The following is a 26,219-nucleotide window of genomic DNA, read 5'->3' as shown; positions in this document are numbered from 1 at the left end:
AAATATTTCCACAAATTTGAGTTATCATTTTAGCTTTAATGTACGTTAACACATACGTTAAATAAATAGTTAAATAAATACATAGTTTTTAAAAAGTTCCTTAGTATTCTAGTAGTATTATATTTAATATCTACAAATACATTTCAAGAATTATCTCATTTCTCAAAAGCACATCACACAGGAATTTTTGTTAGCCTGTTACCTGCATTTAAGGGCGAACTATTTTAAACGTTGTGTGATCCAAGCACTCAATTTTCTTTTCATTCTTAAACTCTGCTTTGATAATTTGTGACTTGGGACTCCCGGTGGATTTGAGCCATTCCTTCATCTCTTTAACTTTGCTGCTTGGTCCTTGAAGCTGGCCTTGCACAGTTCCCGCTTCTGTGTTCTGTACCCAGCCGACCAGACCTAGTTTTTTCCCCTCTGCCTTAAAATCGAATTGAAACGTAAATAAGACATTCTATTGTTGGGCTGCAGTATGTACTGTAAACCATAATTAACTTCAAATACTTCAAATCTGACATAGAGACTGGTTTTATGGACACTGCCTTAAACTACATTTCACAATAAAAAATGTTCCTCTGTCACTGCTTTAAGAAAAGCCTAAACCGTCAAGCTATAAGGTAAAATATTTTTGTGATTGTCTTTTGGAAAGCCATAAAATTTACTGTTACATTTAGGTTTTCAGATTTACCTGTGTATATTTGCGAAAGAATACGCCTTGTACTCTACCAAATACTTCATAATCCACAGATAGAAGGTCAGCTCCATCAGACATCACGAACGTCTATGAGTAAAAGAAGACATGCCAGATGTGCTTGCTGTTACAAGAAGCACTGTATAACACTGTAATTCCTATATATATATATATAAATCCTTTTGAATAATATTGATTTATTTCTTACCTCAGCTAGCTAGCTGACTAAAGCACAAAAACACAGCCTGTTTATGAACCATTCATTCGTATGCGCTTGTCGTAATATCCGGGCTCTGGTACTTCCGGTCAAGTTATAAGCCTATTAGAAACCGTTTTGTTCGAACGAGTTATTCGTTTCTAAGCAACGTATACCAACAAACAGGTGTGTGACTTCTAATAAAACGTTTGTTTGCTAGCGCAACCTCATTCTGCCGTAACGTTAGATAGCTATACCTTCAAATTGCTATCCGTGAGATGCTGAATAAGAAGCTTGAGGAAAAATATGCCAATCCAAGAGGGAAAGCTGGTAAGTTGATGAATGGTTAGTCTGCAATTATTTACATAGTTTCCAGTTCAACTGGCAAAATCAATTCGTTTGAACTGACTTAGTCAAGCAAGTTTTATTTAGCCTACAGTACTAGCCTAAACTTCGAGGCTAAAGCTGTTTGGGAATATGATTGGGCTTTTGACTTGGGTGAAGAGAACTCCACATCCTCACTTTACAACCCCTTTTCCCCTTAAAAAAGAAATTATATTGGAAAAACTCCCAGCTGTGTTGAAGAAGGACTCAGGTGGGCTATATCATCAAAGTCAAACTGGATTCCAAGAAAAAACATTTAACAGAAGACATAGAGAGATAATTGCTATTAATGAATGGCAGCAAAAAAACAAAGAAACATTTAATCAAAACAATTATTGTCCTCCAAGGCAATACAGCTCTAGATGGATAAATAGCAACTTTGACCCTGAGCCAGACAGTATGCTTGTAAGGAAAGTGGATGGAGTGGACAGGGGTTTTCCACTAAAACCGGTTTACCACAAACGGTCGGTCAGTGCCAAGGACGAGGTACAAAGATTGCCTGTTCCCAGTGTTCCATCCCTATCGGGAGGTCTCCGAGAATACAGCGGAAGATCTGGAAAAACTGAGAACAGGAAACCTCAAGCGATTTCTTACCCATCATTTGAGGATTATAATAATGGCAAAGATTATACTGGATCCCAACAATTAAAAGGAGAGAGGCTGCCGGACGAGCAACGAAGACTTGCAAAGGAAATTCATAAGAAGGAGCTGATGATACAGAACAAGCTATGGATGACTGGAGAGAAACTAAAGATCCAGAGGGAGAGGGTTGCTTCAGGTGACGACAAACACAGGAGGGAGGAGAGATATACAAGGAGACCAGCAGAAGAAATAAACGAATGGGTTCAAAATAAGGTGTCAGATGAGCAGAGGAGAAGGGATGTAGAGCGAGGAGGCCAAGCGAGGATGAAAAAGGAGAAGTCTTTAAGGAGAGAGAAAACCCTGGAGGATACGGAGTGGCCAAGGGAGAAAAGGGAGGAGATGAACAAGGACAGACGAGTCCAGAAAACCCCTGTGGAGGACTGGGAAAGATGGGAAATAAGGGACAAAGAGACGAATACAAGGCCAGAGTGGAATACAGAAAGGAGGAGGAGGGAGAGGGGTGTGTATCAGGAGAGGGAGATACACGGAGAGTGGGAGAGGCACAGGAGTGACAGGCTCAGAGAGCGAGAGTGGCACGAGGTGGACATGAACGACAAGGAGATAAGGTTAGAGAGAGAAAAGAAGCTGCTTTGGCACAGGTGGGAAAAGGAACAAGCGAGAGCTGAAGAGGAGAGAAGGAAGTTGGCTGAGGAGGACCTCGACTGGCAGAGGGAAAACCAGTGGGAGAGATCCAGAGAGAGGTATGTGCGGAGGGATGGTAAGAGAAGGGAAAAGGACTTGGCTCCTCGCGGAAAGATCCAGGAGAATGGGCACCAGAAACCTGCCCATAGAGGAACAGGGAGCAGCAGATCTCCAGAGTCGTCCTCCACATCAGTCTCAAATCCTCAGTCAAACAGGCCACGGCGAGATGCTCTACGCCTGGAACAGACTTGTGATGATATTCCCCTGCTCATCGCTTGTAAGATTTGCCAGAGAAATTTTCTTGCAGAGAGACTGGAGAAGCACCACCAGGTCTGTGAAAAGATGCAGAAGTCCAACCGCCAAGTCTACGACTCTTTCAAGCACAGAGCCAAAGGGACCGAATTGGAGGAGTTTATGAAAACCAACACGAGAAGCAAGACTCCAGAGGTAACTATTTACTCATTGGGTGTGTTTGCCTTCGGCAAGGGAACAACCTCATATATATTTATTGGGTGTGCTTGCCTTCGGCAACTGTAATAACAGTTGTAATGACAACCCCATTTTATGTAGTGAGGAATCTGAAGCGATACGAAAACATTAGACTTTTCAATAGGCTGTTACACGTTGCGCCTTTTGAGCGCATGTGCAGGACTACAGTGGCGGTGCGCGTGCACTGTGTTGTAAGTAGGCAGTTGGACTTGGAACGTTCCTCTCCTCAAACGCCAGACCGCCACGACCAAAGACAGCGTGAAACACCTCAGGAAAAGATAAATATAGCTTAACTTAAAATCACAGGTGAGAGATACGTGTAGCCAAAATACAAACAAGCATACTTAGCAATTGGCATCATTATCATTACATACAACATTTGGTGGTATTCTGACTGAAGCATTGTAGCATGTGTTCCTCAATTTCAGCCGCGCTAGCCCAACCAAGGTAGCTAGCTACTTGGCGGTAAACTGGGACAGTTTGGCAGCATACGTAGTTATTAGCAAATTGGCTAGCTGATGTTTGTTGGCTTATTCACTAATTGGAATCAATTGAAATTTCGGAGAGTTGAATTATAATGTTGGGACGAAATGCATTAATGTTATCTAGGTAGCTAGTTGGTTCTTGTTAGCTAGCTCCATAGCTACGAGCTAGCTTACTAACCAGCTAAATTTCGGTTTTTGAAGTGAATCGATAACTAGCAAGCTAGCACTCCATCGTCATGTCGAATGTACATGTTCGAATCAATGAACAATGCATCAATTCTGAAAGCTTTGAGTTTGATTATTGGGTGTGCTTGACTTCGGAACAAGCAGCAAAAAATATAAACTTTTTAATCAATGTAATATTCATAAATAATAAGTATGCATACTTATTATTTATTCAAATTACCCAAATATGAATTTAAGTTAAAAAACGCACCAATCTGCAACCGACGCAAACACACCCCACACCCTCTCTAGTTGATATTGTTCTTGTGTTGGTGAGACATGGTGAATCTAATTAATATCTTCCTGTTTGTAATGTTTTGTGGTTGACATGACTTGTACTTTACATCTCAGCTGAAGAAGAACAACTGGAGGGTGAAGCATGCACAGTTGTTGCGTAACATGCAACACGCGCATGGTGGCTCGACACAGCCGGCACCATCTATCCAAGATCCGGACTACGTCACCTGTCCTTACTGTGAGCGGCGGTTTGCTCCGGGACCAGCAGAGCGACATGTCCCCAAATGTCAGAACATCAAGAGTCGCCCCCCACCACCTCCCCGGCGCCCCCCACGCTAACCCCCGGCGCCCCCCACCCTAGTCCACCCTACCTGAAGTTTGGCTTACCTGTTTTTCAAGAACAAAAAAGAGAGATTTCACTACATGGCATTAAATTACAACTGTAAAAATGTTCCTTGCATTAAAGAAATAGGAGTTACTTACCTGGTTCCTGGTGAACATGTTTGATAACTTGGTTGGAGGCCTCTTCTACTCTCTGCAGATAGCTAGCTTCAGGAAATACACTAAGGTGTAATTGTTGATTTCTGGTCCAGATTTTTTATATACATTGAATATATATTTTTTGGTTCTGTAATATTTACACCGATTACACAGTCATCATACAGTTTCACAGGGCTATCACACATGTTTTCTTACCCAGCAGGTCTGGTTTCTTGGACTGAGTTTTAGCCCGATCCTGCCCCTGACCATAACCCAGTGGGGAGGAGGCTCTAACCCTAAATACCCCCACTTGCCCCTCCCACTCTGGCCTAACCCTAAGGGTCCCCCCCCCCCTATCGTTCTATTCCCCCCTCCCTCTTCCTTCTGTTGTTTTTGATTCTGTATTGTCCTGTTTTATATTGTATGTCCCCTGTGGTGGTGAATCTTAGATTCCAGGGAGGTTTTGTTTAGGTCTCCTGTGTCCGTGCACCCTGGGTACATTTATTTTACCTAGTCATTCCCCTTTAACAAACCCCCGGCGACCCCCCATCCTAACCCCTCACCGCACCCCACCCTAACCCCCGGTGCCCCCCCACCCTAACTCCCCACCGCACCCCACCCTAACCCCCGGTGCCCCCCCACCCTAACCCCCCACCGCACCCCACCCTAACCCCCGGTGCCCCCCCAAACCCTGGAGGAGTTAATGAAAACCAACACGAGAAGCAAGATTCCAGAGGTACCTATTTATACCCACCAATATTGTTCTTGTGTTGGTGAGACATGGTGAATCTAATTAATATCTTCCTGTTTGTAATGTTTTGTGGTTGACATGACTTGTACTTTACATCTCAGCTGAAGAAGAACAACTGGAAGGGTGAAGCATGCACAGTGGGGGGCATAACATGCAACACGCGCATGGTGGCTCTACACAGCCGGCACCATCGGATTGGACCAGAACTTTAAGACAAAAAGCAGAGAGAACATGGATACATCTATTAAAAACCATTGACCCATTGGGTTTGAATGAAAAATATTAAAATCCAGTACATGTTTTTATCGGCATACATTTAGTCATTTAGCAGATACATACAGTTAGTGGGTATTGGAAGGTACAGTTCGATTCCTCCTCCCCTGTGCGACACACCGCCCCCCAATACAAACATTGCTTCATGCAAGCTCAGCAGTTTTGTTACAGATTTCTTTTGTGTGCTTTGTACATTTTCATACTGCCAATACACATAGGTGGATTCAAGATTTGCCCAGTGGGCTTTTAATGTCACTCCTTGCTTAGATGAAAATAAACTGATTGTAAATTGATTTGACTGTTGATATGCAGCTATGTGACCTAAACCAATTGGAGATGCCCTATGAAGTATACTGATGGCCTATGAAGTATACTGAAAACATTATGAAGGACTGAAAGGAAATGGCTTTTAAATCAACCAGTTTCACAGAAGTAATCAGACAGCAATGGTGGTTTTGCTGATTTATTCTTAACACAAAGCATGAAGTAAAGGTGCATCTTTGGATGGCAGCAAATAAGGTCACTGTAACATCTTGCACACAATATTTTTGGACACATTGTTACCTCAATACATTACAGATAGGAAGCCTCTAGAAATACAGTATGGGCTGAATATGTAGAAATGGAACAACAAACATTGTATGTATGGCGAAGGGAACAGTCTTAGGAGTCTTAATTTGTACACAAATTAGGATTTGTGTACAATCCATCTTTGGTTTTAGATTAATACATCATTTTTTACTTGCATTGATATATAAAGTTCCATCAGTGTTAATCGGTGCAATTTGACCACACACTAACCCACAAAGTTGTGAACTTATTAGCCGTTTTGTTTTAGATGACTACACAACTCGCTATAGCGTCTCACACATCCAAAATAAAAAGATTGTAACGCCTTAATAACAGGAACAACAAAACTGATAAAAAATATGACACAGTTTACCATAATAATAACATGTCTTTAGAAGGGAAACTTACATATTCTATTTTAAATTGTTATTGCATCAGTAGTTTAGTGACATCAATAGCAACGTCATACATTTACCATTAGCATTTTCTGCTCATTACTTTCTTCCATACACTCATGATACAACAAAACGTCCGTGGTACATTACATTTAAAAGGGTAAGTCGACTAAGGTATATTTGGTATACTCTTTTTGTTTGGTATTTAGCCTTTGGAAAACATCAAAAGTGCAAGATAAAGAATAAAAAATATATACTTGTTTTTAGATTCACATTGGAAACAGATGTTGACCTGATTGATCTGCCTTTTTTGCTGATAACCACAGCTGAAAAACAGTACAATATACCACACCATACACACAGGTACAATATATGTTTATAATACAATATATATGACGCACCTTATAATGTGATATTAAATGTGATTGGATATATCCATGGTTATGAGGGCTACAATGTTATGTAGACCTTTGTTGACAGTTCGAGCCAACATTAAAACCAAGGCATTGACTGGTTTAACACTGTTAATAACTGGGTTCCTGATGTTACATTTAGTCATTTTTTTCAAAACATTTAGTCATTTAGCATGTTGAATCCTACCAGTATTTGAGTCTGTCTATAAAACCGATGCAGCTTTACTGACATTTATCATGCCTGCAAGTATCTTTCAACGTGGAGTAAAAGCAATATTTCTATCTATTCAAACACAGCATGATCATGCAGACAGAAAACCACAAATACTATATTGTTGTTCAACCCGGATTGATATAAATTCTGCAACCTTCAATCCCCAATGGCCACGACTAATTAAGCAAAAGCTGTTTCAATGAGGACAGCAGAGGTTTTGAACTTCCGTCCCACTTGTAATTCCTCTCATCTCCCCCTGACGGCCTGCTAACATGGATAATGGCCTGCAACGGACACATTTCCTATCAGAAGGAGCTGATAGATAATATAGTCCTCTTATCCTGATCTGAGTCTGGATAATTCCATCTATAGGTCGGGGCGTGCAGAGCCACAGTCCCTCCAAACACAGTAGAACAGCAGCGGGCGTCCCTCACGTACCCGCCCCAGCAGGTCTGTCCTCTGGGCTCTGGCTGCCTCCCACTCCTGCCTCTGCAGGCCCAGGGCCAGATTGGTGGTTTTCAGACACTGCTTCTTTCAGGGTCATTTGGTTGATAGCCATCCAGAGCCTCTCATTCTCGCTGAGTTGGTCACTGAACTGCAATGAGTCGTTAAAAAAGTAGTTAGAACATCTGGCCACTAGAGATTCTCCGGCAGGTGCTGACCAGGCCAGGATGACTGGAGATTACCTGTTTCTGCAGTCTCTGGATTATCGTCTCCTGATGGCTGACAGTCTCTCTCAGCTGGACAAGGAGGAGTCAACGATTAAGGTCAACAGCGAAAAAACCCCAAACAAACAACAACAACCTTGGACAACCATGACACAAAGTTCCCCGTCTGGTTAACAACATGAATGCATGTTTCACCCACCTGCGCAATCTCACTACTGGCTCTGCAACACGAAACGGCATCTCCTTTCTTACAAGCCCCTCCCTCCTCCAGCCCGGCCTTGTCACAGCCCATGCGTGCGGTCTAGAGAGAAGACAGCGCTGTTTTACATTGTGACATTAACACAGAGGACGCAGGCAGCAGGCAGTTAACTCTGGGGCGGAGGCATCATTACCGAGAGAGCTTTCCCAGTGGCAGCAGCTGCAGCTGCAGCCTTTAACTCCTGCAGCTCCTCGTACGGCAGAGTGACACTCTCAGAGTAGGACGGAGCCAGCGGATTAGGGACAGAGCCTCTGGAATCATCCGGCATGGGTATGAATTCAGCATCCTGAAGCTCCTAGTGGGACGGATGGGACCACAGGTGTGTGATGTAACATGCTCTTATGGTTCTTCCCATTGGCACTTATTTGCTTTTCACAATGTATGCTTCATGTTTTGGCTGCCCACAATGTTTTGGGGATATCTCGTTGTTTATGACCATTGACCTATGCAGTTTTGTAAAGCTCTCTCTTGGAAGTCGCTTTGGATAAAAGCGTCTGCTACATGAATAACTGTAACATCCCTCTGGGACCCTGGGTGTACAGACGAAGGTTTGGAGGTGTGGCGTGCCCACCTTGCGCAGCCAGAATGGGCAGGAGCTGTCTCCAGTCTGGTTCCCCAGGGGCATCTCCGAGGTCTCCATGCGGCGCTCCTCCGTGTCTGCCTCCACCGTGCCCCCCAGACCGGCGTCACGCACCCCGGTCTCTGCACCTGGCTCCATGTCCAGATCCACTGTGGAGCTGGAGACTGGGCCCAGCCCTGTGTACACACACACACAAGCACACACACACAGACACAAGCACACACACACAGACATGCACACGCACACAGACATGCACACACACACAGACATGCACACCCACGCACACATACAGTGCTTAGTTCCGTTGTCAAACCCCTTTCAAAACAATAACGTTATTTATTATACATAAGGCACCTGACTTACCACTACCGATAGAAAGTCCACTACTGTTGGAACGGATGGTCTTAGAGTTGAGGACCTTCTCTGTGAGGAGAAATATGAGGTTGGTATTTTATGAACTAAAAACGTTTTTTTGGGAGGTTTGTGTCGAGGTGTCTAGTGGGGACTGACCCATGATCAGTATGGTGTGCCAGCCACGACAGGACAGGTCTGGTACGTGGTGGAGAGAACCAAAGATGGGTCTGGGTAAGGCGGGGCACACCTCCGAACCAAAGCCCTTATCGGGGGGCATTCCCAGGCGGCCATTTCCTGCATTTCCCCAGGCAAAGATCTGATTGTCTGCAAGACCGGTACAGAAATAAATTATTATCGATCCTACGGCAATATCCTTCCACAGGCAAAACAGGTCAGGCCTGTTCCTGAGGAGGCAGCGTCTGTTATCCACAGGATGACAATACAGCACCGCAATCGTAAACAAAAGACAGCAAAGAAGCAGGTATTAGCTAACCCTCAGTAGCAGCGATGGTGAAGCCATCTCCACAGGAAACCTTGCTGACCAACTTTCCCCCGAACGGTCCCACCAGCAGCTGGACCCCCTGGTGCTTCTTAAAGTCTTTCACTCCCAGCTGGCCGTACTTGTTACACCCAAAGGTGATCAGTCGCCCGCGCTCTGAAAGGTCACACTTCCGTTACACGCACTCTTCGATGCACATTAACAACTGTTTACCTTCCTGGTTGTGTGGAAGAGTCTGATGTCATTACCATCGATAGCTCCTGTGTGGCTTCTCCCAGGAGAGATGGCCTGGATCTTAAACCTGGCCAGCTGCTTGACCAGAGTGAGAGTGGTGGTGTAGGGTATCCCTTGGTAACCTTGCTATTGGAGGAAGCATGAAAGGTAATACTGAACCACTTATTTCTCTTGATGATTTGAAGTCAGTGGTGTGAACAGTTGCTGTCCGGTGTGTGTGGCTCCCTACCTCTCCAGGGTGGTTCTTGAGACCGGAGAAACCCTGGTTCAGACCCAGCTTGTTCAGCTCGTTGCTCCCACAGGCCAGCACCTTGCCAGACTCTGTCAGGAAGAAGGTTCCGTCGCAGCCGCAGGACACCGTGGAGATGGTGGCTCCTTTAGGGGTCTCCACCTGGGAACACCAGCCAACACAGGACAGGGGCATGAACATTACATACAATATGAGCCTTTAAATATATATTTTTCTATTTTCTATTATTCTTTTTGTTGTTGTTGATAGGACCGTTGGAGAGAGACAGGAAAGCAGGGAGAGAGAGTGGAAGGATGATTGCAGGAAATGGCCTCAGTCTGATTACAACCCAGACTCCATAGTTAAGTATAAGCCTGAATGGTGCATGCTCTGACCCAGTGAGCTACCAGGCGCCCCACTATGTGAGCCTTTAACACCATATGGTGTATACATCTAAGCTGTGGTCTGTACTCTTATCCCTTGCCCCACAGCCTCACACATGAGCAGCGTTCACGGGGGGGGGAAGGGATGTACAATCAATGCTAAAGAGTGGGATCTTACTTGCATAGGAGAGCTGAAGTCATCCTCACAGTCCAAGCCAAGACGCCCTGGATAGCAGACATGAGTGTTACTGGGTCACATTTTGAACAGTGCAAGTTTGTCTGACATAAAGAGGACTAGAGAGGTGAGGTTGGGCTGTACATTTCAAGACCAACAGCACCATCTACTGGTCACAATCGGTAAAGCATGGTGAGATGTAAAGGTACTCCCGGCCACAGTAACAGTGTTGTGATGGCGTACCATGCTCTCCACAACCCCACGAGTAGATGTCTCCGCTCTGGGTAAGCACTACCACATGGTTGTCTCCACAGGACACCTGCCGCACCGGACGCTCCTCAAAGAACTCCAGCAGAACCGGCTCCAGCACCTCCATGCCCAGCACGTTCTCCACCCCGATACAGCCGTAGTAGTCCGACCCGAACATGTACATCTGGTCCTCGTCTAAGACAACACATGAGAGCATCCAAAAGCGTCAAATGTGATTTGAGCTTTGTTTGAATTTTTGTTTGAACTCTTTTTTCATGCGTTAAAGACTGACAAACTGATTCTCTGGACCAGGACGGTGTGATGGCTTGACCCAGACGTGCTCACCGCTGACGCAGGCGGTGAAGTCCGCCCCACAGGCCACCTGGCGGACGGCCTTGCCCTGGAGCCTCTCAACCTTGCGGGGCTGCCGGTACGAGGCCTGGTCCCCATGACCCAACTGGCCCACCATCTTGGTTCCACCCTGGACATTCTAACGAGAGGTGGGAGGGGATAAGAAAAACTATGTATTTGTTTATCAGACGATTTTATCCAAAGTGACGTAGAGTACAAGGTTGGGATCTGAACCTACGACCTATCTGCAAGCAAATGCTCTAACCGTTAAGCTATTCCCATCCGAGATAATTCAAACCTTCTAAACCAGCCAACAGGCAGATCACACAACATAACAAGGGCCCTCAGACATGTAAGTTCAGACCCGCCTTGCTTCAGTTGTGACAGTTAGAGAGCCAGTACTCACAGCCCAGGTGTACAGCTCTTTCTCCACTGTGACCACAGCAAAGTGGTTCTCTCCTGCACACACATGCTGAGCACTGCTGCCCCCTTTGAATGCATCCAGTTTCTGGGGAGTGAATTTCCCTCCACCCCAGAAATACACTTCTCTGGAGCGTGTGGTCACCACGGCGATGGGACTTTCTGTCCCGTTGCTCAACCTTAGTAAAACATAAATAAACATTTACCCATGAACAGAAGCATCATCTATCCAAAGGTCACTCAAAATGTATTTAATTTAATTAAAATATCTGTTGACAGAAAAACAAAAGTTGTGTAAGTTGTGGGTTTGAACCAGTAAAACATACTTTGGTTTCTTCATCGCTGAGTTTAGCAAGATAACTCTCTCCTCCAGCTCCCTGAAAGAGCACAATTGTTGATATTATTACCTGATGCGTACAGTTGGATTATATCTGTGTCTCACTCCAGTGAACTCCTTCACCACACTCACTGTCTGCAGCAGGATATGATTGGCTGGTCAAGAATCTGGTCAGATGTTGGTCTCTTCTCCGGATCCTGGGATACAAACATACATTACAGAAATACATCACTATTAACCATTCAGGACTTTCACCACAGCCCATTCCAGTGTTTTAATGCCACAGAAAGCCCCGCCTCCACTAACCTGATCCAGGCACTCGTACACCAGCTTGATCAACGCTGAGGAATAAAGATCAGGGTTCACGTCCATGGTCCAGTTTCCCTGAACTATCTTCACACACAGGTTCAGAGGGTTCTACGAGGACACAAACACCAAAGACCCTTCAACACAGCTGTGCCACACAGTCAATATCTGAACCATGACCAGTAGCTTCCTCATCAACCGTTGCTGATTGTCATACAGGGCATGCAGAGAACCATGTGATCGTACGATAGCCAATCGAGGACAGGCAACCCCAGAGTACAGTGGGATGCACCACGAGCAGAACATTTACCGTCGCATCGAATGTTCTGGTGAGGGTTAGCACTTCAAACAGGACACAGCCCATGGCCCAGATGTCAGATTTAAAGTTGTATTTCACACCCTGGCACAGTTCAGGAGACATGTAGTACGGGGTTCCAACACACTACAGTCAAAAGAGCAAAACAATTTAGACACAAATCTTGTGCTTGAATGGTTGAATGCTTGTGGTATAATGTAAGTGACCCACACTGCTTTAACAAAAATACTCACAGTCTCAGCCATGGCAAACTGGGAGTCAAGCTTCTTGGCCAGTCCGTAATCACCTAACTTAATGAGGTTTGTTTTTGTCAGGAAGATATTAAGAGTCTTGATATCCCTGTAACAAAAGGTGAGGTCCATCATTGGTCCATGTTAACCACAGGTATTTCATTCAAAACGTTAAAAAAAGAATCATTTGTGAAAATATGTATATTTCTGGTGTATGTTTAAATATTACCTGTGAAGTACCCCTACTTTGTGAATGTGAGACACTGCTGACGCAATCTGGTACAGGTACCAAACGACAACCTGGGAACAACAGACCATACAGACATTGCTCAGTTGCCCAACATCAAAAACGATATGACGATATATGAGGATGTCAATAAATCAGTAAATTGATTTAATCAGAAAATGAATGCAGTTGTACTTTGGCCCACAATCAGCACATTGTTGAATCCGTTTGGTGTGTGGTGGACAGTGACAACCTACCTCCTCACTGAACAGCTTCCCTTTCTGTTGAACGATTTTATCATACAGATTTCCCCCTGAAAGTAATTCAGGTTAATTAAGTTTGTTTACTATTGTGATGCATGCAAACTGATGAGGAAGCAATTTTATTGGTTATCCCTAAAAAGCCTCCGTTGTCTCACCATTGCAGTACTCAAGCTCAATGAGAAGTGTGTTCTTGTCCATGAAATGATTGAAGTAGGCTATTATGTTATTGTGCTGTAGGATGGACAGGATGCTGATTTCATTCGTGACATCTCTGCGTTCCTTTTCTGAGAGGTTGTTCAAATCCACTTCCTTCCAAACCACCAGAGAGTTATCCTACAGAAAACGAACAGGAACGAAATGATTACGAGAGGTAATCCAGTCCAGTGTGCTGATATTTGCTTTAACTTCCTGTAGATATCCTTAATAAGGGCCAAGACAACTGACAGTAAAATGTCCAACGACAGGAAAGAAAATAGCTTTAACAGAGACTGCTCTCACTGAAGAATTTCTCACAAGCTTAGTAGGTAAGTCAGTAGAGCATTGTCCTCAATAAATCTGAACAATATGATGAACAAAAACAAACTGCAGATACTCAGGTAAAATGTATTCGTGGCAAATGAAAACATGTTTTTAGTCTCACCTCTGTTCGTCTGTAGAGAGTGGCTTCACCAAATGCACCTCTTCCAAGAATCCGGATAGGAATGTAATGTAACTTTTCCTCCTCAGCGCTGTATGTGCTCGACGTTGAACGGCTAATAGGGTTGGGGACTGACTCGCTGCACAAATCTGAATTTAGCGAGGCATAATGCCTCTCGTACTCTAGTGACATTTTCTAAAATATTAGGTTAAAACTACGCTCCAAAAGTATATGCCTAACGTCTAAGAGTGAAACATCTCTTCTAACCTACAACGAAAAGGCGAAAAAATACAGATAAACAACAACTATAGACTAAACTATTCAGATAAAAGCAATGCAAACCTATACAACCATGGCAGTTTCTAAAATATTTCTGCGGCTACAGTTCAGTCCCACGGCCTCGTCTATTTCGAAACGAATTTTGAAGTCGCCAAACGGTACAAATCACTGTCTCTAAGAACGCGACAGTCATAAGGGTATAAGCGCATATCTCCACGTCTCAGTTTTTACTTTCCAAACTTTAAACACATCGGGAATACTGCACTGTACAACAACGCTTTAGGGAGTCCATCTTTTCTATTTCCATGCACATACACTAAAGACCCGGAAACACTCTCAAGTTTCATGTCACCCGTAGTTGGAGCGTTATTGGTACATTATTGCATGTCATTCCGTGTACAGCATTGGGACAGTAAACCGCAAGGATTGTTACTAGATTTTTTGTCAAAAATCCACACTGCCATGCACTTTCTTTCATTAAAGTAGACCAGAAGTAATCAGAAATGGTCCCTTTGATTAGGCTAGATTTCATGTGACGCTTGAAGGCGCAGAAACATTGCTAAACAGATAACTGTACCGAACTCTGGACAGTCGGTGCAGGGTTCTTAGAAAGCACAGCGGAGGCGTAGATGTGCACTTCCGTTTCCCTTGACATATAATCGGTACCCTACAATTTATGGACAAATGTTTAAACAATTATTTTTTATTATCTACGTCAATGTACAGACTAGATAATAGCCATAGGAATGTCCACATCACAATACATTTTGCAGTACTAAGAAAATAAACTATCAAATATACAGTATGTACTTCAATGAATAAATAGTCATATACAATTCAATCCGCTTACTTTTGGTTAGTCATACTTCAAAATCCGCTACTGCTGATCGGGCAAGAAACATCTACACAAAACCACAGAGTAGTAAAACCCATTCTTGACAATAATTTCCTGTGTATGCAGTTTCTCCAATTTAATCCACGTGACGTTGGAGTTCTACGTTGTCAAGACTACCTCTCAGAACTGACTGTGATATTCCGTAGCTTGAGCCTGGTCACACGCCCAGTTGTACGAGAGCTCTCTGTCGCTCCAGCCTGACAGCCAGGCAGCCAGGCAGGTCTCCCCGCAGCTCACAGCACAGCGAAGTGCTGACGCAGGTGTTTCAGGATCTGCTGGGTGTCCACATGCTCAGGGAAGGAGTCCTCCGACCTCAGAGCAGCCGTGTAGCTGCTCTGAAGATCCCCGATCTGGACACGGACAGCTTGTGTTAACGACTGCTTGTTTTGCTAAGATACTGCTTGATTTGGGTGGTTTAATAGGTTAAAAGGGAAGTGGGAAAAGGCGTGAAAATGCAGTTACCTTCTCTGAGAGAGTGGAGAAGTTGAAGTGAGGTTCATACATGTGAGGCGCCAACGATGCAGCCGTCTGCAGGAACGCTTTCGACTGTTTAAAAAGAGCAGGGGGGAAAAAGATTTTAAATAAATGCAGTCAGGAGCCATCTCTAACTCACACATCCAATGAACCGTAACAGGATTTATTCCCCCTCTCACCTGCTCAACGCGTCCTCTACGCAACTCCAGCACAGCCAGGTTATTGTAGGCCTCAGCGTGGTCATTGTTGAACGCTAAAGCCAGTTTAAAACACTGGTATGCCAACGTCAAGTCCCCTATTCCCTGTAGAGAGAGAAACCAACAACCCTCTTTATCTACAATCAAGTTCATCTCACTACCCACTGTTTTGCTGACACTGTGTGAGACGAGTCGCCTGCACATGCAGCCGAGGGCGTTTCTGGCCGGAGCCGGTACGCACCACAGCCACGTGACCGATGTTGTACCAGACATCCGCCAGCTCCTCGTCGTTGGCCACCAGGGCCAGGGCTCTTTCAAAGGACGACAGCGTCATGTCGTACTGCTGGGCGTAGAAGCAGCACAGCCCCAGGTTGTTGTACAGCTGGCAGTTATAAACCCCCATCTGTAACAAGCGCCTGCAGGGACAAACGCACAACGACGTCTGGCTTTTAGGGAGGAAACGACAAGTGCCATTCTGATAAACGAGCAGTGGTGATGCTCGTGGTCATAAAGTCCTTCAGCCTTCATATCTAACCAAATATAATTTTATTTGTGTTTGGGCAGTCAGGTGGCTGAGTGGTGAGGGAATCGGGCTAGTAATCTGAAGGTAGCCAGTTCGATTCCCGGCCGTGTCAAATGACGTTGTGTCCTTGGGCAAGGCACTTCACCCTACATGCCTCAGGGATGTCCCTGTACTTACTGTAAGTCGCTCTGGATAAGAGCCTCTGCTAAATGACTAAATGTAAATGTAAATTTGTACAGGCCTTTTTACAAGCCGTGTCACAGATTGCTTCACATATAAGCCCACAGAACTTCCCCTTTACCAACGACCTCAGATCTCCGTAGTGTCTGACCTGTAAAAGCGCAGAGCGATCTCAGGCTGGTCAGTGTAGAAGTGGTTGCTCCCGATGCAGGCGATAGCCTCCACGTGAGTGTTGTCCTGCTTCAGCACGTCTTTGTAGTACTCTGTGGCGGAGGTGATGTTGTTCATCTCCTATGAGAAGCACAGACAATCAGCCCAGGTGACTGTCGGCAAATCGGAAAAGGAATACCATTCGGACAGACTGTTCCACGTGCAGGCTTGTCTTTTCCACGAGGCACAAAAATGACATTACCCACAATAAGGAGAAAGCAAGGGTTCTACAGAGGTGAGTAAAGCAACGTGCCTCGTGAATGCGAGCGATTCCTGTAAGGAGAGTAACTTCTCCAGGGAAGTGGTCCAGCCCTTGCTTGAAGAGGTTCAGTGCGGTGATGGGTTGATCCAGCCGCTGATACACCTAAATAAAACAATCATAATCTTAAGACATGGTAGTTTTCTGTAAAAAAAACAAAACACATCAAGCATGAACATGTACACATTCAAGCAATGGATGTAAATGATGGTCCCAAGTCATCCAACACCAGGGGGGTCAGATGGCTGAGCGGTTAGGGAGTCGGGCTATTAATCAGAAGGTTGTTGGTTCTATTCCCGACGTTGTGTCCTTGGGCAAGGCACTTTACCCTACTTGCCTCGGGGGGAATGTCCCTGTACTTACTGTAAGTCGCTCTGGATAAGAGCAGATCATGCTGATCTATGTCATGCTGCTAGCTGTTCATCTGTTGCTACATGTGATGTAATGTGTTCACTATTACCTTGGCCAGGTAGAGATATGTATCCACTACCTCCTGGTGGTTAAGAGCTGATCTGAACTGTTTCTCTGCCTCCCGGTGTAAACCTAGTCTGGAACAAAGCATCATAACACATGGCACATTAGGATGTTGTTTAGCCATACGTGTAAAACTACTGTCTCGTTGTTTTTGTGACAATGACAAAGTACTTTGAACTTTGAACTTGAAAACAACACTTCTGGAGACTCTGTGAGATACACTTACCTGTAATAGCATTTTCCCAACTGTACTTTCCACCACCAGTCCTTGAACTGAGCATGCTCGGTAGCCTGAGCTGCCAGATCTAAAGCCTGCAGAGAGACAGACTGTTTTCACCACGTCCTTGAGGATTTGTAACACAGAAACACTCCAAAGTCAAACTACATTTGTATCTTACATTTTTCACGTCATTTTCATGATGAAAGATGTACTCAAACAGGGTCTGAGGAGAGAGAATGGTGAAAATTAACAAGAAAAGGACACACTGTAGTCAAAATCTCACATACTGTCAAGAATCTATTCAACAAGTGAAAGCTTGTTTACCTTGGATAAATTGGGCTTCTGGGCATACTTGGCCAAGTTGAGTCTTGACAGGTTTATGAATTCCCCGTCTGGATTGGTCAACATGGAGGCCTGGGTAAATTAACCAGACATGGACACAACTCAATCAGGGTGCTGCTGACATCCACACAATCAACATGACCTCTTTACAACAGCTACGATCACGAACACAAAGCCAATGACCCAATTCCTCGTAATACATGAAAAATATACCATACAGCTAACCATCATGCTGAAGACAGAAGAAGGTTAGAACTTACTGTTCCCAGTCGGACATATCTTCCAGATGCGCTGGTGACAGGCCGGGCGGTGCTGGCTGTGCGGGGGGTCTTGATGGCCTGCTCCATAGTTCCTGGTCTCCCAGACTGAGTACTGGGCCTTACAAACCCTGTGATTGGCCGTCCGGACTGGGTCATGGGCCTGCACAAAAGAAGGAAATGCTGTATTTTCTCAACAAACAAAACAAGGTGCCATTAGATTAGTATCTTTAGTGTCTAAAGAGGGTTGGTTCTGAGCTGTGGCGGCGTACCTGACGGCTGGAGTAGGCCCACCTCCGTGACTGGTGCCAGCAAGTCTTAACGATGTTCCTGGGCCTAAAATCAAGTTAATTTACACACAAGAACATGTATGACCAATCCTATTAGAAACAGAAACACCATGCAAAAAACATATTTTAGTGTAAAAAGTTTAGTAGTAACAGGTAGAAGTAATGGCTACTTTTTACTTAAGTATGTCAGAGCCCACACTTCTTTACTTTACCTTGAGTGAAAAAGTGTAGTCAGCACTTCAACTTTTACCCGAGTTTTTTGAAACATGAGTATCTGTATTTCGACTCGAGTGAAGGGTGTGTGTGTTTTGCCATCTCTGATCAGAAAGTAAGAGACTATGTGCAGTGACATTGTGTGTTGGTGTAAAAAGAAGAGTACAGACTTACGGGCCACTTGAGCAATAGAGCTCTCATCCAGCATCATCTCTGCAATCCCCTCCTGGTCCACCTCCACCTCGTCAATGTAAACCATCTCCGTCAGGGCTCGCGTCTTCAGGCTCCACGCGGCCTTTCCAAAACCAAGAGGAAAAATCATGTTAGGATGAGAAGATATGTCACTGCACGTCAGCTCTCACTGTTAGCACGAATGAAAATGGCTACACTTAAAGCACAGTAGACATGACAGCAGTGTTACCTCAGAGATGAGTAATGAGGAATCAGCCTCCTTTTGTGACAGCGATGTGAAATGTTGAGAAGATAGGTGAGGAGAGGTTTGAAAGTATAGCTAGGCTAACAAATTTAAATAAAAAGCAAAATTCATGAAAGAGGCGGATGAGGTAAATGGAAAACACATACACAAGCGACGCCAAAGCGTGAAAGGTTTACAATCTAGCCTAGTATTGGTAGCCTACTGCACAGGCAGACAGCTAGCTATGATGAGTTACCAATGAATGCTACTACTAGTGGTCTGGAATAGCCCACTTAACAAGTGTTATTCAGGGAATGTCATGGCTAAGATGTTAATAATTGATAAGAAAGGGAATGCATGGCAACCTTGCACGGGATTCGTCACTAATCGGGATTAGTAGCATCAGCATGCACAGCAACAGCGTTATCGCTACGTATAGCTACAGAGTGAGCCTATAACCAAGTTGCTAGCTAGCTAAATTAGCTACTGTTGCATCTACCTGGTCGTAGGGACTGTCCTCCAATATCTTTGTACAAATATCAGAACACTGCTGAAACTTCCGTCTCCGAAAATAGCTCCACGAGAGAAATAAAGGATCCATCGGTACTTCCATTTTTGTTTCCACAGTGTTTTATTGTGCAAGAAATTCAAAGCTAGTAGGTAGCTGTATTACCAAAAGCTTTTCAGTCGATCTGCGGGAAGCGTCCTTCTGTCACCGAGCAACGGTGGAGGGGGGAGGTCCAATCCGCTGTGAGCATTATGTCCTAAGATCTCTGCAAACCTGTCCCATTTATTTTTTGTTTATTTAACTACAATTTCTGGGCAAAAATTTTGAGGTGTGCATGCGTCCATTGCAGCTGGAAAATCCTTCTTTTTTATCCGTATAACCTCCAAACCTATTGTTTAAACTTATATCAAACATCCAAACATTTGGAGAAAGACAATATATTTTCATGGTTGGTAGACTAAATTGAAAGGAACTGTTGCGACCAAATCAACTAGAACTGACTAGAGCTAGCTACGTTTACTGTGTGTGAGTTAGATAAACAAGGCTCTCAAGTTTTATCAAAAGTTTGGCGTGAAATTAGGCCTACCATACCTTTGGGTAAAAACACAGTTGTGAATACATGACTGTTATCCAGAGAAAAGCAGTAGCCACAGTATTTATAGATGAACATAGTAATTTTAAGTAAGTAAAATTAAAGTCATGTTGGGGTTACTATGTTAATGACCAAACACAAATATGCTATGTTGGTTAAACACAATTTTATACCATTTTGATTATCAAGATGCACATCATTGATTGACAGCTGCCAAAAGCGTCTTGTCTAAACTACACACCATTGGCTCGCGCTGGTTCTTTAGAGGAGGATTTACGAACATTATAATCATAAATGCCATTGGTCCATCAGCATCCCTTCAGAATTTACATGAATATCCGGAGATGTGATTGGACAGGCCGCCTGTCCATAACATTTAGGGCGGTGCTTGGTAAATAAGTCGAGAACTCCATCTTTGTAGGATTTGACAAGAGCTTCGACCTGTCTCGAGCAGGGTTAAAGGACCTGACTAAAGTAGAAGTAGATATTCGCTTTTCATTATGAGAAGCTCGACGTAGGCAACGACTTTAAAGAAAGGGAAGATATTTAATATACAAATACAACGAAACTGCCATGCACATCTTACTCGGATGCCCTATATAAACGCTTCCTCTGGACAAAATGCATTTCCAACGGAACTATTACCAAGGACAAGGGGCTTGAATGAAATATTTTTTGCTGAATGAAAATATATTTAAAAATTATCTCGACAGAGACAAAGAAGTACAGAAATGGCTGACAGAACCGCTCCGAATTGTCACCTACGACTTGAGTGGGTGTACGGATACCGGGGACATCAGTGCCGCAACAACCTGTACTATACCGCGGCCAAGGAAATAGTCTACTTTGTCGCCGGCGTGGGAGTTGTGTATAACACAAGAGAACACAAGCAAAAATTTTACTTGGGTCACAACGATGACATAATCAGGTAAATCCACAAAAAAGGCAACATTTTCCAAAGTAGTATGTGTGTTGAGACAGCACGCTTGCGAATTTCAGCACCTGGACAGTTACCCATGATGGGAGAGTTTTCTTACCCGTAGTGCCTAGTTCCTAGTTATAGCCTACCTAAAGTTATTATATATTCCCAAACACAGATAGCCGACTGTTAGCAAATTACGTAACACATGCCGTTTGACAAAGTCAGTCATTATTTGCCGTCCACGTTCACAGCCTCATCACAACAGCCAGGAAACAGGCTTCTATTCTCTTCATTTCCTCTCTTCTCATCCCTCCATCTGTCAAAAGGGAAATATAGCCTAACCTCCTGTCTGCTCTCATTGCCATCTTTCAAACTAATGTTGACTGCTCAGTGAACCAGGAAAGCTGCAAAAGCATGAATGTGAACATTAAACATGTCAAATCTCCCCAAAAAGAGACACAGGTGAAATAGTATCAGGCAGACCCACTGATAGTTATAACCCAACGGAGGTTAGTTAACCTCCAGAGCAACGGTTCTTGGTTGTCATTCGGCATTTTTACAACGGCTTTATTTCATTATTTAAAGGGGATACAATGCAGAGACCGGCTGTACTCTTAATGATGTAAAATGACGGTGCCCATCGCTCGTGTTGACGTGTGGGTTGGCCTGGAGATAACTGGGATTATAAACTGTCACCGTGCTGCTCTGCTGTTTCATTATTAATTGGTCAACAGAACTGAGAGACTAACCGTGCATCACCTCTTATGTGTTAAGTGCATCGGTACAATTACTAGGCAGTTGGATAACCATTCATAATTAGGTCTACAGAGCAAAACCATATTAATTTATACTAATTTAGCTATTTCGAACATACAATAAATACAGATGTTACATTTTCATTATTTTCGTTTTTCTGAAATGAAAACAGTATAAAAGCAATGACTAGTAGTTTTTTTAAATTTGTCTAGATACAAACTGGATCAGACAGTGTTTTACTCATTATTCAAGCACAAGTCTACTTCAAGGCCTAGCTACATCCTAGGGGAACCAGAGAAGAGGCAGATAGGCAGTGTGTCCTCCTGGAGAGCCCTCACCTCAGTTGGTCGAGCTGCAGAATCAGGCTCCATCCTGGAGCAGTTCAGTCTGACAACTTAGACCTGAGCCCTGATCCAGAGTTGTTGGCTTGCAGTCTCCTGTTGCAGTCTAAAGGCACATTCTGTGGCCAACTTGGCTGTATAAAAAAGAAACACTTGCAATAGCCCTGCCAATACCTCGCCTGCTTGTTAATACTGTGTTGACTTGAGATGTGGGAAGTCTAGACACGGACAAATGGAGGTTTCCGGACCGAGTGGAGACGAAGCTAGACCGTGAAGCGTCCAGGAGACTGGTTGTTGTGTCAGGTGAGGAGAAGCAGGGATGAGCCTGTTCAGGTCTCCCTGTCGGGCCACTCCAGTGGTGAACTCATTCGTGTGGATGAGGTGCAGTGGCCTCAGACTGCAGGGAGGTGTCCATGTCTCTCTCCTTCCTACTCACAGACAGTGACCAATAGAGACGCGTTTTCTGTCTCTGGATGTTCTCCGTCCATGCTTTGATTCATGTGCCTCGTTCGTTTTTGTTTGATGTTTGAGCTTCAGCGTTTGTGTTCATGACCTGAATCGTCATTACTTCCTGGTGTGGTGTTGTGTGGTGTGGTGTGTCTGGCATGTTGTGTGGTGTGCCCTGCAGCATCCTCTGTTGTTTTTTAAATAAGGAAGAGGAGGAGGGAGGGAGGAGGAGGAGAGGAGGGAGGGAGGGGGAGGAGAAGGGGAGAGAGAGGAGGATGAAGAGGGGAGAGAGGAGATGGATGGGAGGGGAGAGAGTGGAAGATGAGCAGGAAGTGGAGGATGAGCAGGAAGTGGAGGATGAGCAGGAAGTGGAGGTCGATGAGGAAAACAATGGCCGCTCTATTGACCAGTGTGTCACACATCATACCACCAATTCTAATAATACTGCTAGTTTTCCTGGATTTTTTTTGACTACATCTCATCTTGAATCTGTGCTTTTAAGTAGTGATTGGGACTTTAACAGACATCTTTTCAAATTGCGTGTCTTTAGTCGGCATTAAGAATGATACATTTCTCCTTTTTTCCTTATTAGAGAGGCGAGCGCACCAGTAATTTTCTCCCTATCTCTCTCTTTGTGTCTCAGTTCAGTCTTCATACTGACTGGTCCTGCTTGTCTGCCTCATTCCAGAGCTGCCTTTTTCTCTTCACCTTGAATCTCATTTCTACATGGCTTCTCTAAGCTATGTGCACTTGAATGCACTCTTTTCCAATGTAATCCCTAATCTGATCTGATTCATAGTGTTGTTTATTCTAACAGTGTCTATAGAGGAGTGCTGTATTGTAGGGCTGCATTTACATGTTACAATATCCAGGCTCTGCTAGTGATGTGATGTTAGAATTATGTTTATAATACAACGACAGATTCCCCCCCCCCCCCCATGACTACTTATAAGATTAACATCCAGCAGTTAAACTTGACTCTAGACCTTTGTTAGGAAGTCCCATGTTTCGATTTTATCAGTATTATATAAAAATAGGCCTACACACATGCTGTCCCCTATAGCGTACATCGGCCAACATATAGAGTACTCCTGACATATGCTCTGACATGTGCTGACGCACACCGCAGTGTACAGTAGCATGCTGCGAGCAATATGATCTTCTAAGATTCACCCATGCATTGAGCCTGCTAAGGTGACACGAATCATCGAGGGAAAAGCCTTTAGCTCTGGCTGGTTCTGCCTCACATCCTTAGCTGTGCGTCCTCTCTGCCTGCCGGCTGACCGCTGTCTGTGGAGAATCCCTATACGTACTCTACTACAGCCGTTCATTCATTATCCTAAAGCTGCTTATCCTGTCCAGGGCTTCCACAAAGCTCTAGTGTCAACCCCCATACGGGGCCACAGCCTATATCCTAGTAGCCTAGAATACTATGCATAGTAGCACAGCCTGCTACTGCAGTGGAGCTACTAAACACCCTCTTCTTTCATACTCGCCTCTCTCTTCGACACTGAAACGCCACGTGCTCATACGCTGTCTGATGATACTCAGAGTAACAGTGTGGTACTGTTGTTTCTGGTATATATATTTTTTTATATCGACCGACCAATCAGATCACTCCCTGACCAGAACATATCAACCATCATGGCTACCGATGAAAACAGGAAGTCGCACAGTGAGGTGTGAGAAACACCTCAAGCAAATACGTCGTCTATCCAGCGCCTGCAGTCTGTAGCATGTCAGGGCTGGAGGCAGGGCTGGAGGCAGGGCTGAAGGAAGGGCTGGAGGCAGGGCTGGAGGCAGGGCAGGAGGCAGGGCAGGGCTGGAGGCAGGGCTGGAGGCAGGGCAGTAGGCAGGGCAGGGCTGGAGGCAGGGCTAGAGGCAGGGCAGGAGGCAGGACTGGAGGCAGGGCGTCTCCTGGTCCCCCCTGGCGCTCTGCTAGGAACGTCCTCCCTGGAGCGAGTCTCCTGAAGGCCTTTCTGAGGCTGAGGGAAGCAGTCTGACTCGGGGTGAAGTGCTGCTGTGCTCTCTAAAGAGCACGTGTCTACTCTAATTAGGCTCCTCCGAAACACGGTTTATTAAGCTAATAGAATGCCTCAGCATTTTCAACAACCAGCTGTAGACCTTGGTGAGATGCTCATCGAAACTAGATGTTCGTTAAAACAGACATGGCCACGACACCTGTCCTAACACGGAACATCTAAGCCCTTCGACAGAAAGCTCTGTCAGATTGCTGGTATTATGTGTCTTGTATTTGAACTGCTAGACCCATTGTTAGTTGAGAGCTGTATAAAGAGACTATTCACTGCTATTGACTCAAATTATGAGGATATTCTCATCTGTGTAAGATAGCTATTGACAGGCAGCTGAATCACACCTCCTGGCTCTGTCACAGTAATCCATTCTGTTGATGCATGGGCTAGTGGTCCTTCAGTATGGACACTGTTCTGGTGCTGTTTTATTAATATCTCTTGTTACTGCCCGGCATTGGCACAGACAGGTGCTGGACATTGTTCTATTTTTGGCGTCCAGAATTAAGATTTTCTTTCTAGAATCTACAGAAGATCATGGAAACCCTGACTTTTTGAAATGTGCTAATCCCCTTCTTACTTATAATCCCTGGCAAGAGCAGGCAAGGTGAATACTCTGTGTGTGTGTGTGTGTGTGTGTGTGTGTGTGGACCAAACCTGACAATCAGCCATGTTTTGTGTGTGTGTTGGTGTGTATGTGTGTGTGTTGGTGTGTATGTGTGTTGGTGTGTATGTGTGTGTGTTGGTGTGTATGTGTGTGTGTTGGTGTGTATGTGTGTTGGTGTGTATGTGTGTGTGTTGGTGTGTATGTGTGTTGGTGTGTATGTGTGTTGGTGTGTGTGTGTGTTGGTGTGTATGTGTGTGTGTTGGTGTGTGTGTGTGTGTGTTGGTGTGTGTGTGTGTTGGTGTGTATGTGTGTGTGTTGGTGTGTGTGTGTGTTGGTGTGTATGTGTGTGTGTTGGTGTGTATGTGTGTGTGTTGGTGTGTATGTGTGTGTGTTGGTGTGTATGTGTGTGTGTTGGTGTGTATGTGTGTGTGTTGGTGTGTATGTGTGCGGGGGAGAATGTTCTCATTTCTACCCCTTGTGTCATTTCGTGTCAACCTTTTCTATCTGACACTTCTGACGCACTGAATTGCCTTTGACTCCCTCACCACCCGGGCCCTGCAGTGTCACAACAGACTGTTATCCAGCCCAAGCCTCTCCTCCACCACCAGTTCTTCCTCTCAGAATGCATCAGGCCACACATTTCAGCGAATCCAATCAATTTGACTTGATGGCTCGTCCTGTTAGCCGGCCCAGTGTGCCTGGCCATACAGGGAGTTCTTGGCAGGGTGTAAACCCTCACATCAACGCACCGTAGATCAAACCAGAGCACTGCATAGCTGCTCCACAGGCCTGGCCATTAGTGGAGGGATTTCCCAAACTCATTAGCTGATAGGAATGTAATTGAAGCGGCTGTTCTGTTGTAGCGCAGTCCAGAGAGCTGCAGCACTGACAGAGGCCCAGCCTGCAGGCCGAGAGACACAGAGAGACACACCCCTCTCTCCCCTCCACCACAGCGCCTCCGTTAAACAGTGTGTGTTCA

The 26,219-nt window shown here is 44.7% G+C and overlaps 5 protein-coding genes across 6 annotated transcripts in view; 2 read left to right on the top strand and 3 right to left on the bottom strand.

Annotated features, from left to right (window-relative positions):
* Positions 1–15: 15 nt before the first annotated feature.
* On the bottom strand, positions 16–954 carry acyp1 (acylphosphatase 1, erythrocyte (common) type). The gene is made up of 2 exons (XM_062470091.1): positions 695–954; positions 16–427 (listed from the first exon to the last, which is right to left on the bottom strand). Exons 1-2 carry the CDS (start codon positions 776–778, stop codon positions 209–211), a joined length of 303 nt encoding a protein of 100 aa, XP_062326075.1. The 5' UTR covers positions 779–954; the 3' UTR covers positions 16–208.
* A 113-nt stretch (positions 955–1,067) lies between these two features.
* zc2hc1c (zinc finger, C2HC-type containing 1C) lies at positions 1,068–4,982 on the top strand. Its single transcript, XM_062469574.1, has 4 exons — positions 1,068–1,223; positions 1,444–2,387; positions 2,460–3,008; positions 4,112–4,982. The coding sequence occupies exons 1-4, from the start codon at positions 1,172–1,174 to the stop codon at positions 4,334–4,336; spliced, it is 1,770 nt and encodes a 589-aa protein (XP_062325558.1). The 5' UTR covers positions 1,068–1,171; the 3' UTR covers positions 4,337–4,982.
* A 947-nt stretch (positions 4,983–5,929) lies between these two features.
* Positions 5,930–14,394, bottom strand: LOC134026897 (serine/threonine-protein kinase Nek9). Its single transcript, XM_062469932.1, has 23 exons — positions 13,813–14,394; positions 13,328–13,505; positions 13,167–13,222; positions 12,913–12,983; positions 12,687–12,792; positions 12,448–12,579; positions 12,138–12,248; positions 11,964–12,028; positions 11,821–11,871; positions 11,481–11,673; positions 11,069–11,213; positions 10,718–10,918; positions 10,478–10,524; positions 9,917–10,078; positions 9,702–9,813; positions 9,448–9,609; positions 9,111–9,278; positions 8,964–9,023; positions 8,592–8,776; positions 8,154–8,315; positions 7,961–8,062; positions 7,780–7,833; positions 5,930–7,688 (listed from the first exon to the last, which is right to left on the bottom strand). Exons 1-23 carry the CDS (start codon positions 13,999–14,001, stop codon positions 7,524–7,526), a joined length of 2,877 nt encoding a protein of 958 aa, XP_062325916.1. The 5' UTR covers positions 14,002–14,394; the 3' UTR covers positions 5,930–7,523.
* A 411-nt stretch (positions 14,395–14,805) lies between these two features.
* ttc8 (tetratricopeptide repeat domain 8) lies at positions 14,806–19,852 on the bottom strand. 2 transcript variants are annotated; one of them, XM_062469984.1, is made up of 15 exons: positions 19,537–19,852; positions 19,044–19,073; positions 18,797–18,917; positions 18,392–18,455; positions 18,123–18,282; positions 17,845–17,934; positions 17,699–17,743; positions 17,527–17,612; positions 17,287–17,374; positions 16,821–16,931; positions 16,509–16,648; positions 15,896–16,070; positions 15,637–15,759; positions 15,446–15,529; positions 14,806–15,333 (listed from the first exon to the last, which is right to left on the bottom strand). In XM_062469984.1, the coding sequence occupies exons 1-15, from the start codon at positions 19,648–19,650 to the stop codon at positions 15,217–15,219; spliced, it is 1,548 nt and encodes a 515-aa protein (XP_062325968.1). In that variant the 5' UTR covers positions 19,651–19,852; the 3' UTR covers positions 14,806–15,216. The 2 variants fall into 2 exon arrangements, with proteins under 2 accessions (XP_062325968.1, XP_062325969.1); XM_062469985.1 differs by lacking the exon at positions 19,044–19,073 and having other exon boundaries at positions 14,809–15,333; positions 19,537–19,851.
* Positions 19,853–20,583: 731 nt separating this feature from the next.
* Positions 20,584–26,219, top strand: part of eml5 (EMAP like 5) — a 40,630-nt gene continuing 34,994 nt past the window's right edge. Inside the window, exon 1 of the mRNA XM_062470095.1 lies at positions 20,584–21,065. Within this exon, the coding sequence (XP_062326079.1) occupies positions 20,869–21,065 (197 nt within the window). The 5' untranslated portion in view covers positions 20,584–20,868. The remainder of the gene's footprint in view (positions 21,066–26,219) is intronic.

This window comes from Osmerus eperlanus, chromosome 9, assembly GCF_963692335.1.
Source record: "Osmerus eperlanus chromosome 9, fOsmEpe2.1, whole genome shotgun sequence".
NCBI classification, from domain to species: Eukaryota; Metazoa; Chordata; class Actinopteri; order Osmeriformes; family Osmeridae; genus Osmerus; species Osmerus eperlanus.
Note: the sequence above shows the minus strand (reverse complement) of the source record. Positions and strands in the feature narration are given on the sequence as shown.

Coding starts and splice junctions, on each gene's coding strand:
- acyp1 (XM_062470091.1), bottom strand. CDS start 778: ATGTCTGATGGAGCTGACCTTCTATCTGTGGATTATGAAGTATTTGGT. Junction 428..694: donor TCTTTCGCAAATATACACAG/GTAAATCTGAAA, acceptor TTCGATTTTAAG/GCAGAGGGGAAAAAACTAGG.
- zc2hc1c (XM_062469574.1), top strand. CDS start 1,172: ATGCTGAATAAGAAGCTTGAGGAAAAATATGCCAATCCAAGAGGGAAA. Junction 1,224..1,443: donor CAATCCAAGAGGGAAAGCTG/GTAAGTTGATGA, acceptor CCCTTAAAAAAG/AAATTATATTGGAAAAACTC. Junction 2,388..2,459: donor GGAGGGAGAGGGGTGTGTAT/CAGGAGAGGGAG, acceptor GAGTGGCACGAG/GTGGACATGAACGACAAGGA.
- LOC134026897 (XM_062469932.1), bottom strand. CDS start 14,001: ATGTCACTAGAGTACGAGAGGCATTATGCCTCGCTAAATTCAGATTTG. Junction 12,249..12,447: donor CCAGAACATTCGATGCGACG/GTAAATGTTCTG, acceptor GTGTCCTCGTAG/AACCCTCTGAACCTGTGTGT. Junction 11,674..11,820: donor TCAGCGATGAAGAAACCAAA/GTATGTTTTACT, acceptor TGTTTTACTAAG/GTTGAGCAACGGGACAGAAA.
- ttc8 (XM_062469984.1), bottom strand. CDS start 19,650: ATGGAAGTACCGATGGATCCTTTATTTCTCTCGTGGAGCTATTTTCGG. Junction 17,744..17,844: donor AGAAGCCCAATTTATCCAAG/GTAAACAAGCTT, acceptor CTCTCTCCTCAG/ACCCTGTTTGAGTACATCTT. Junction 17,375..17,526: donor TTGGGAAAATGCTATTACAG/GTAAGTGTATCT, acceptor GCTTTGTTCCAG/ACTAGGTTTACACCGGGAGG.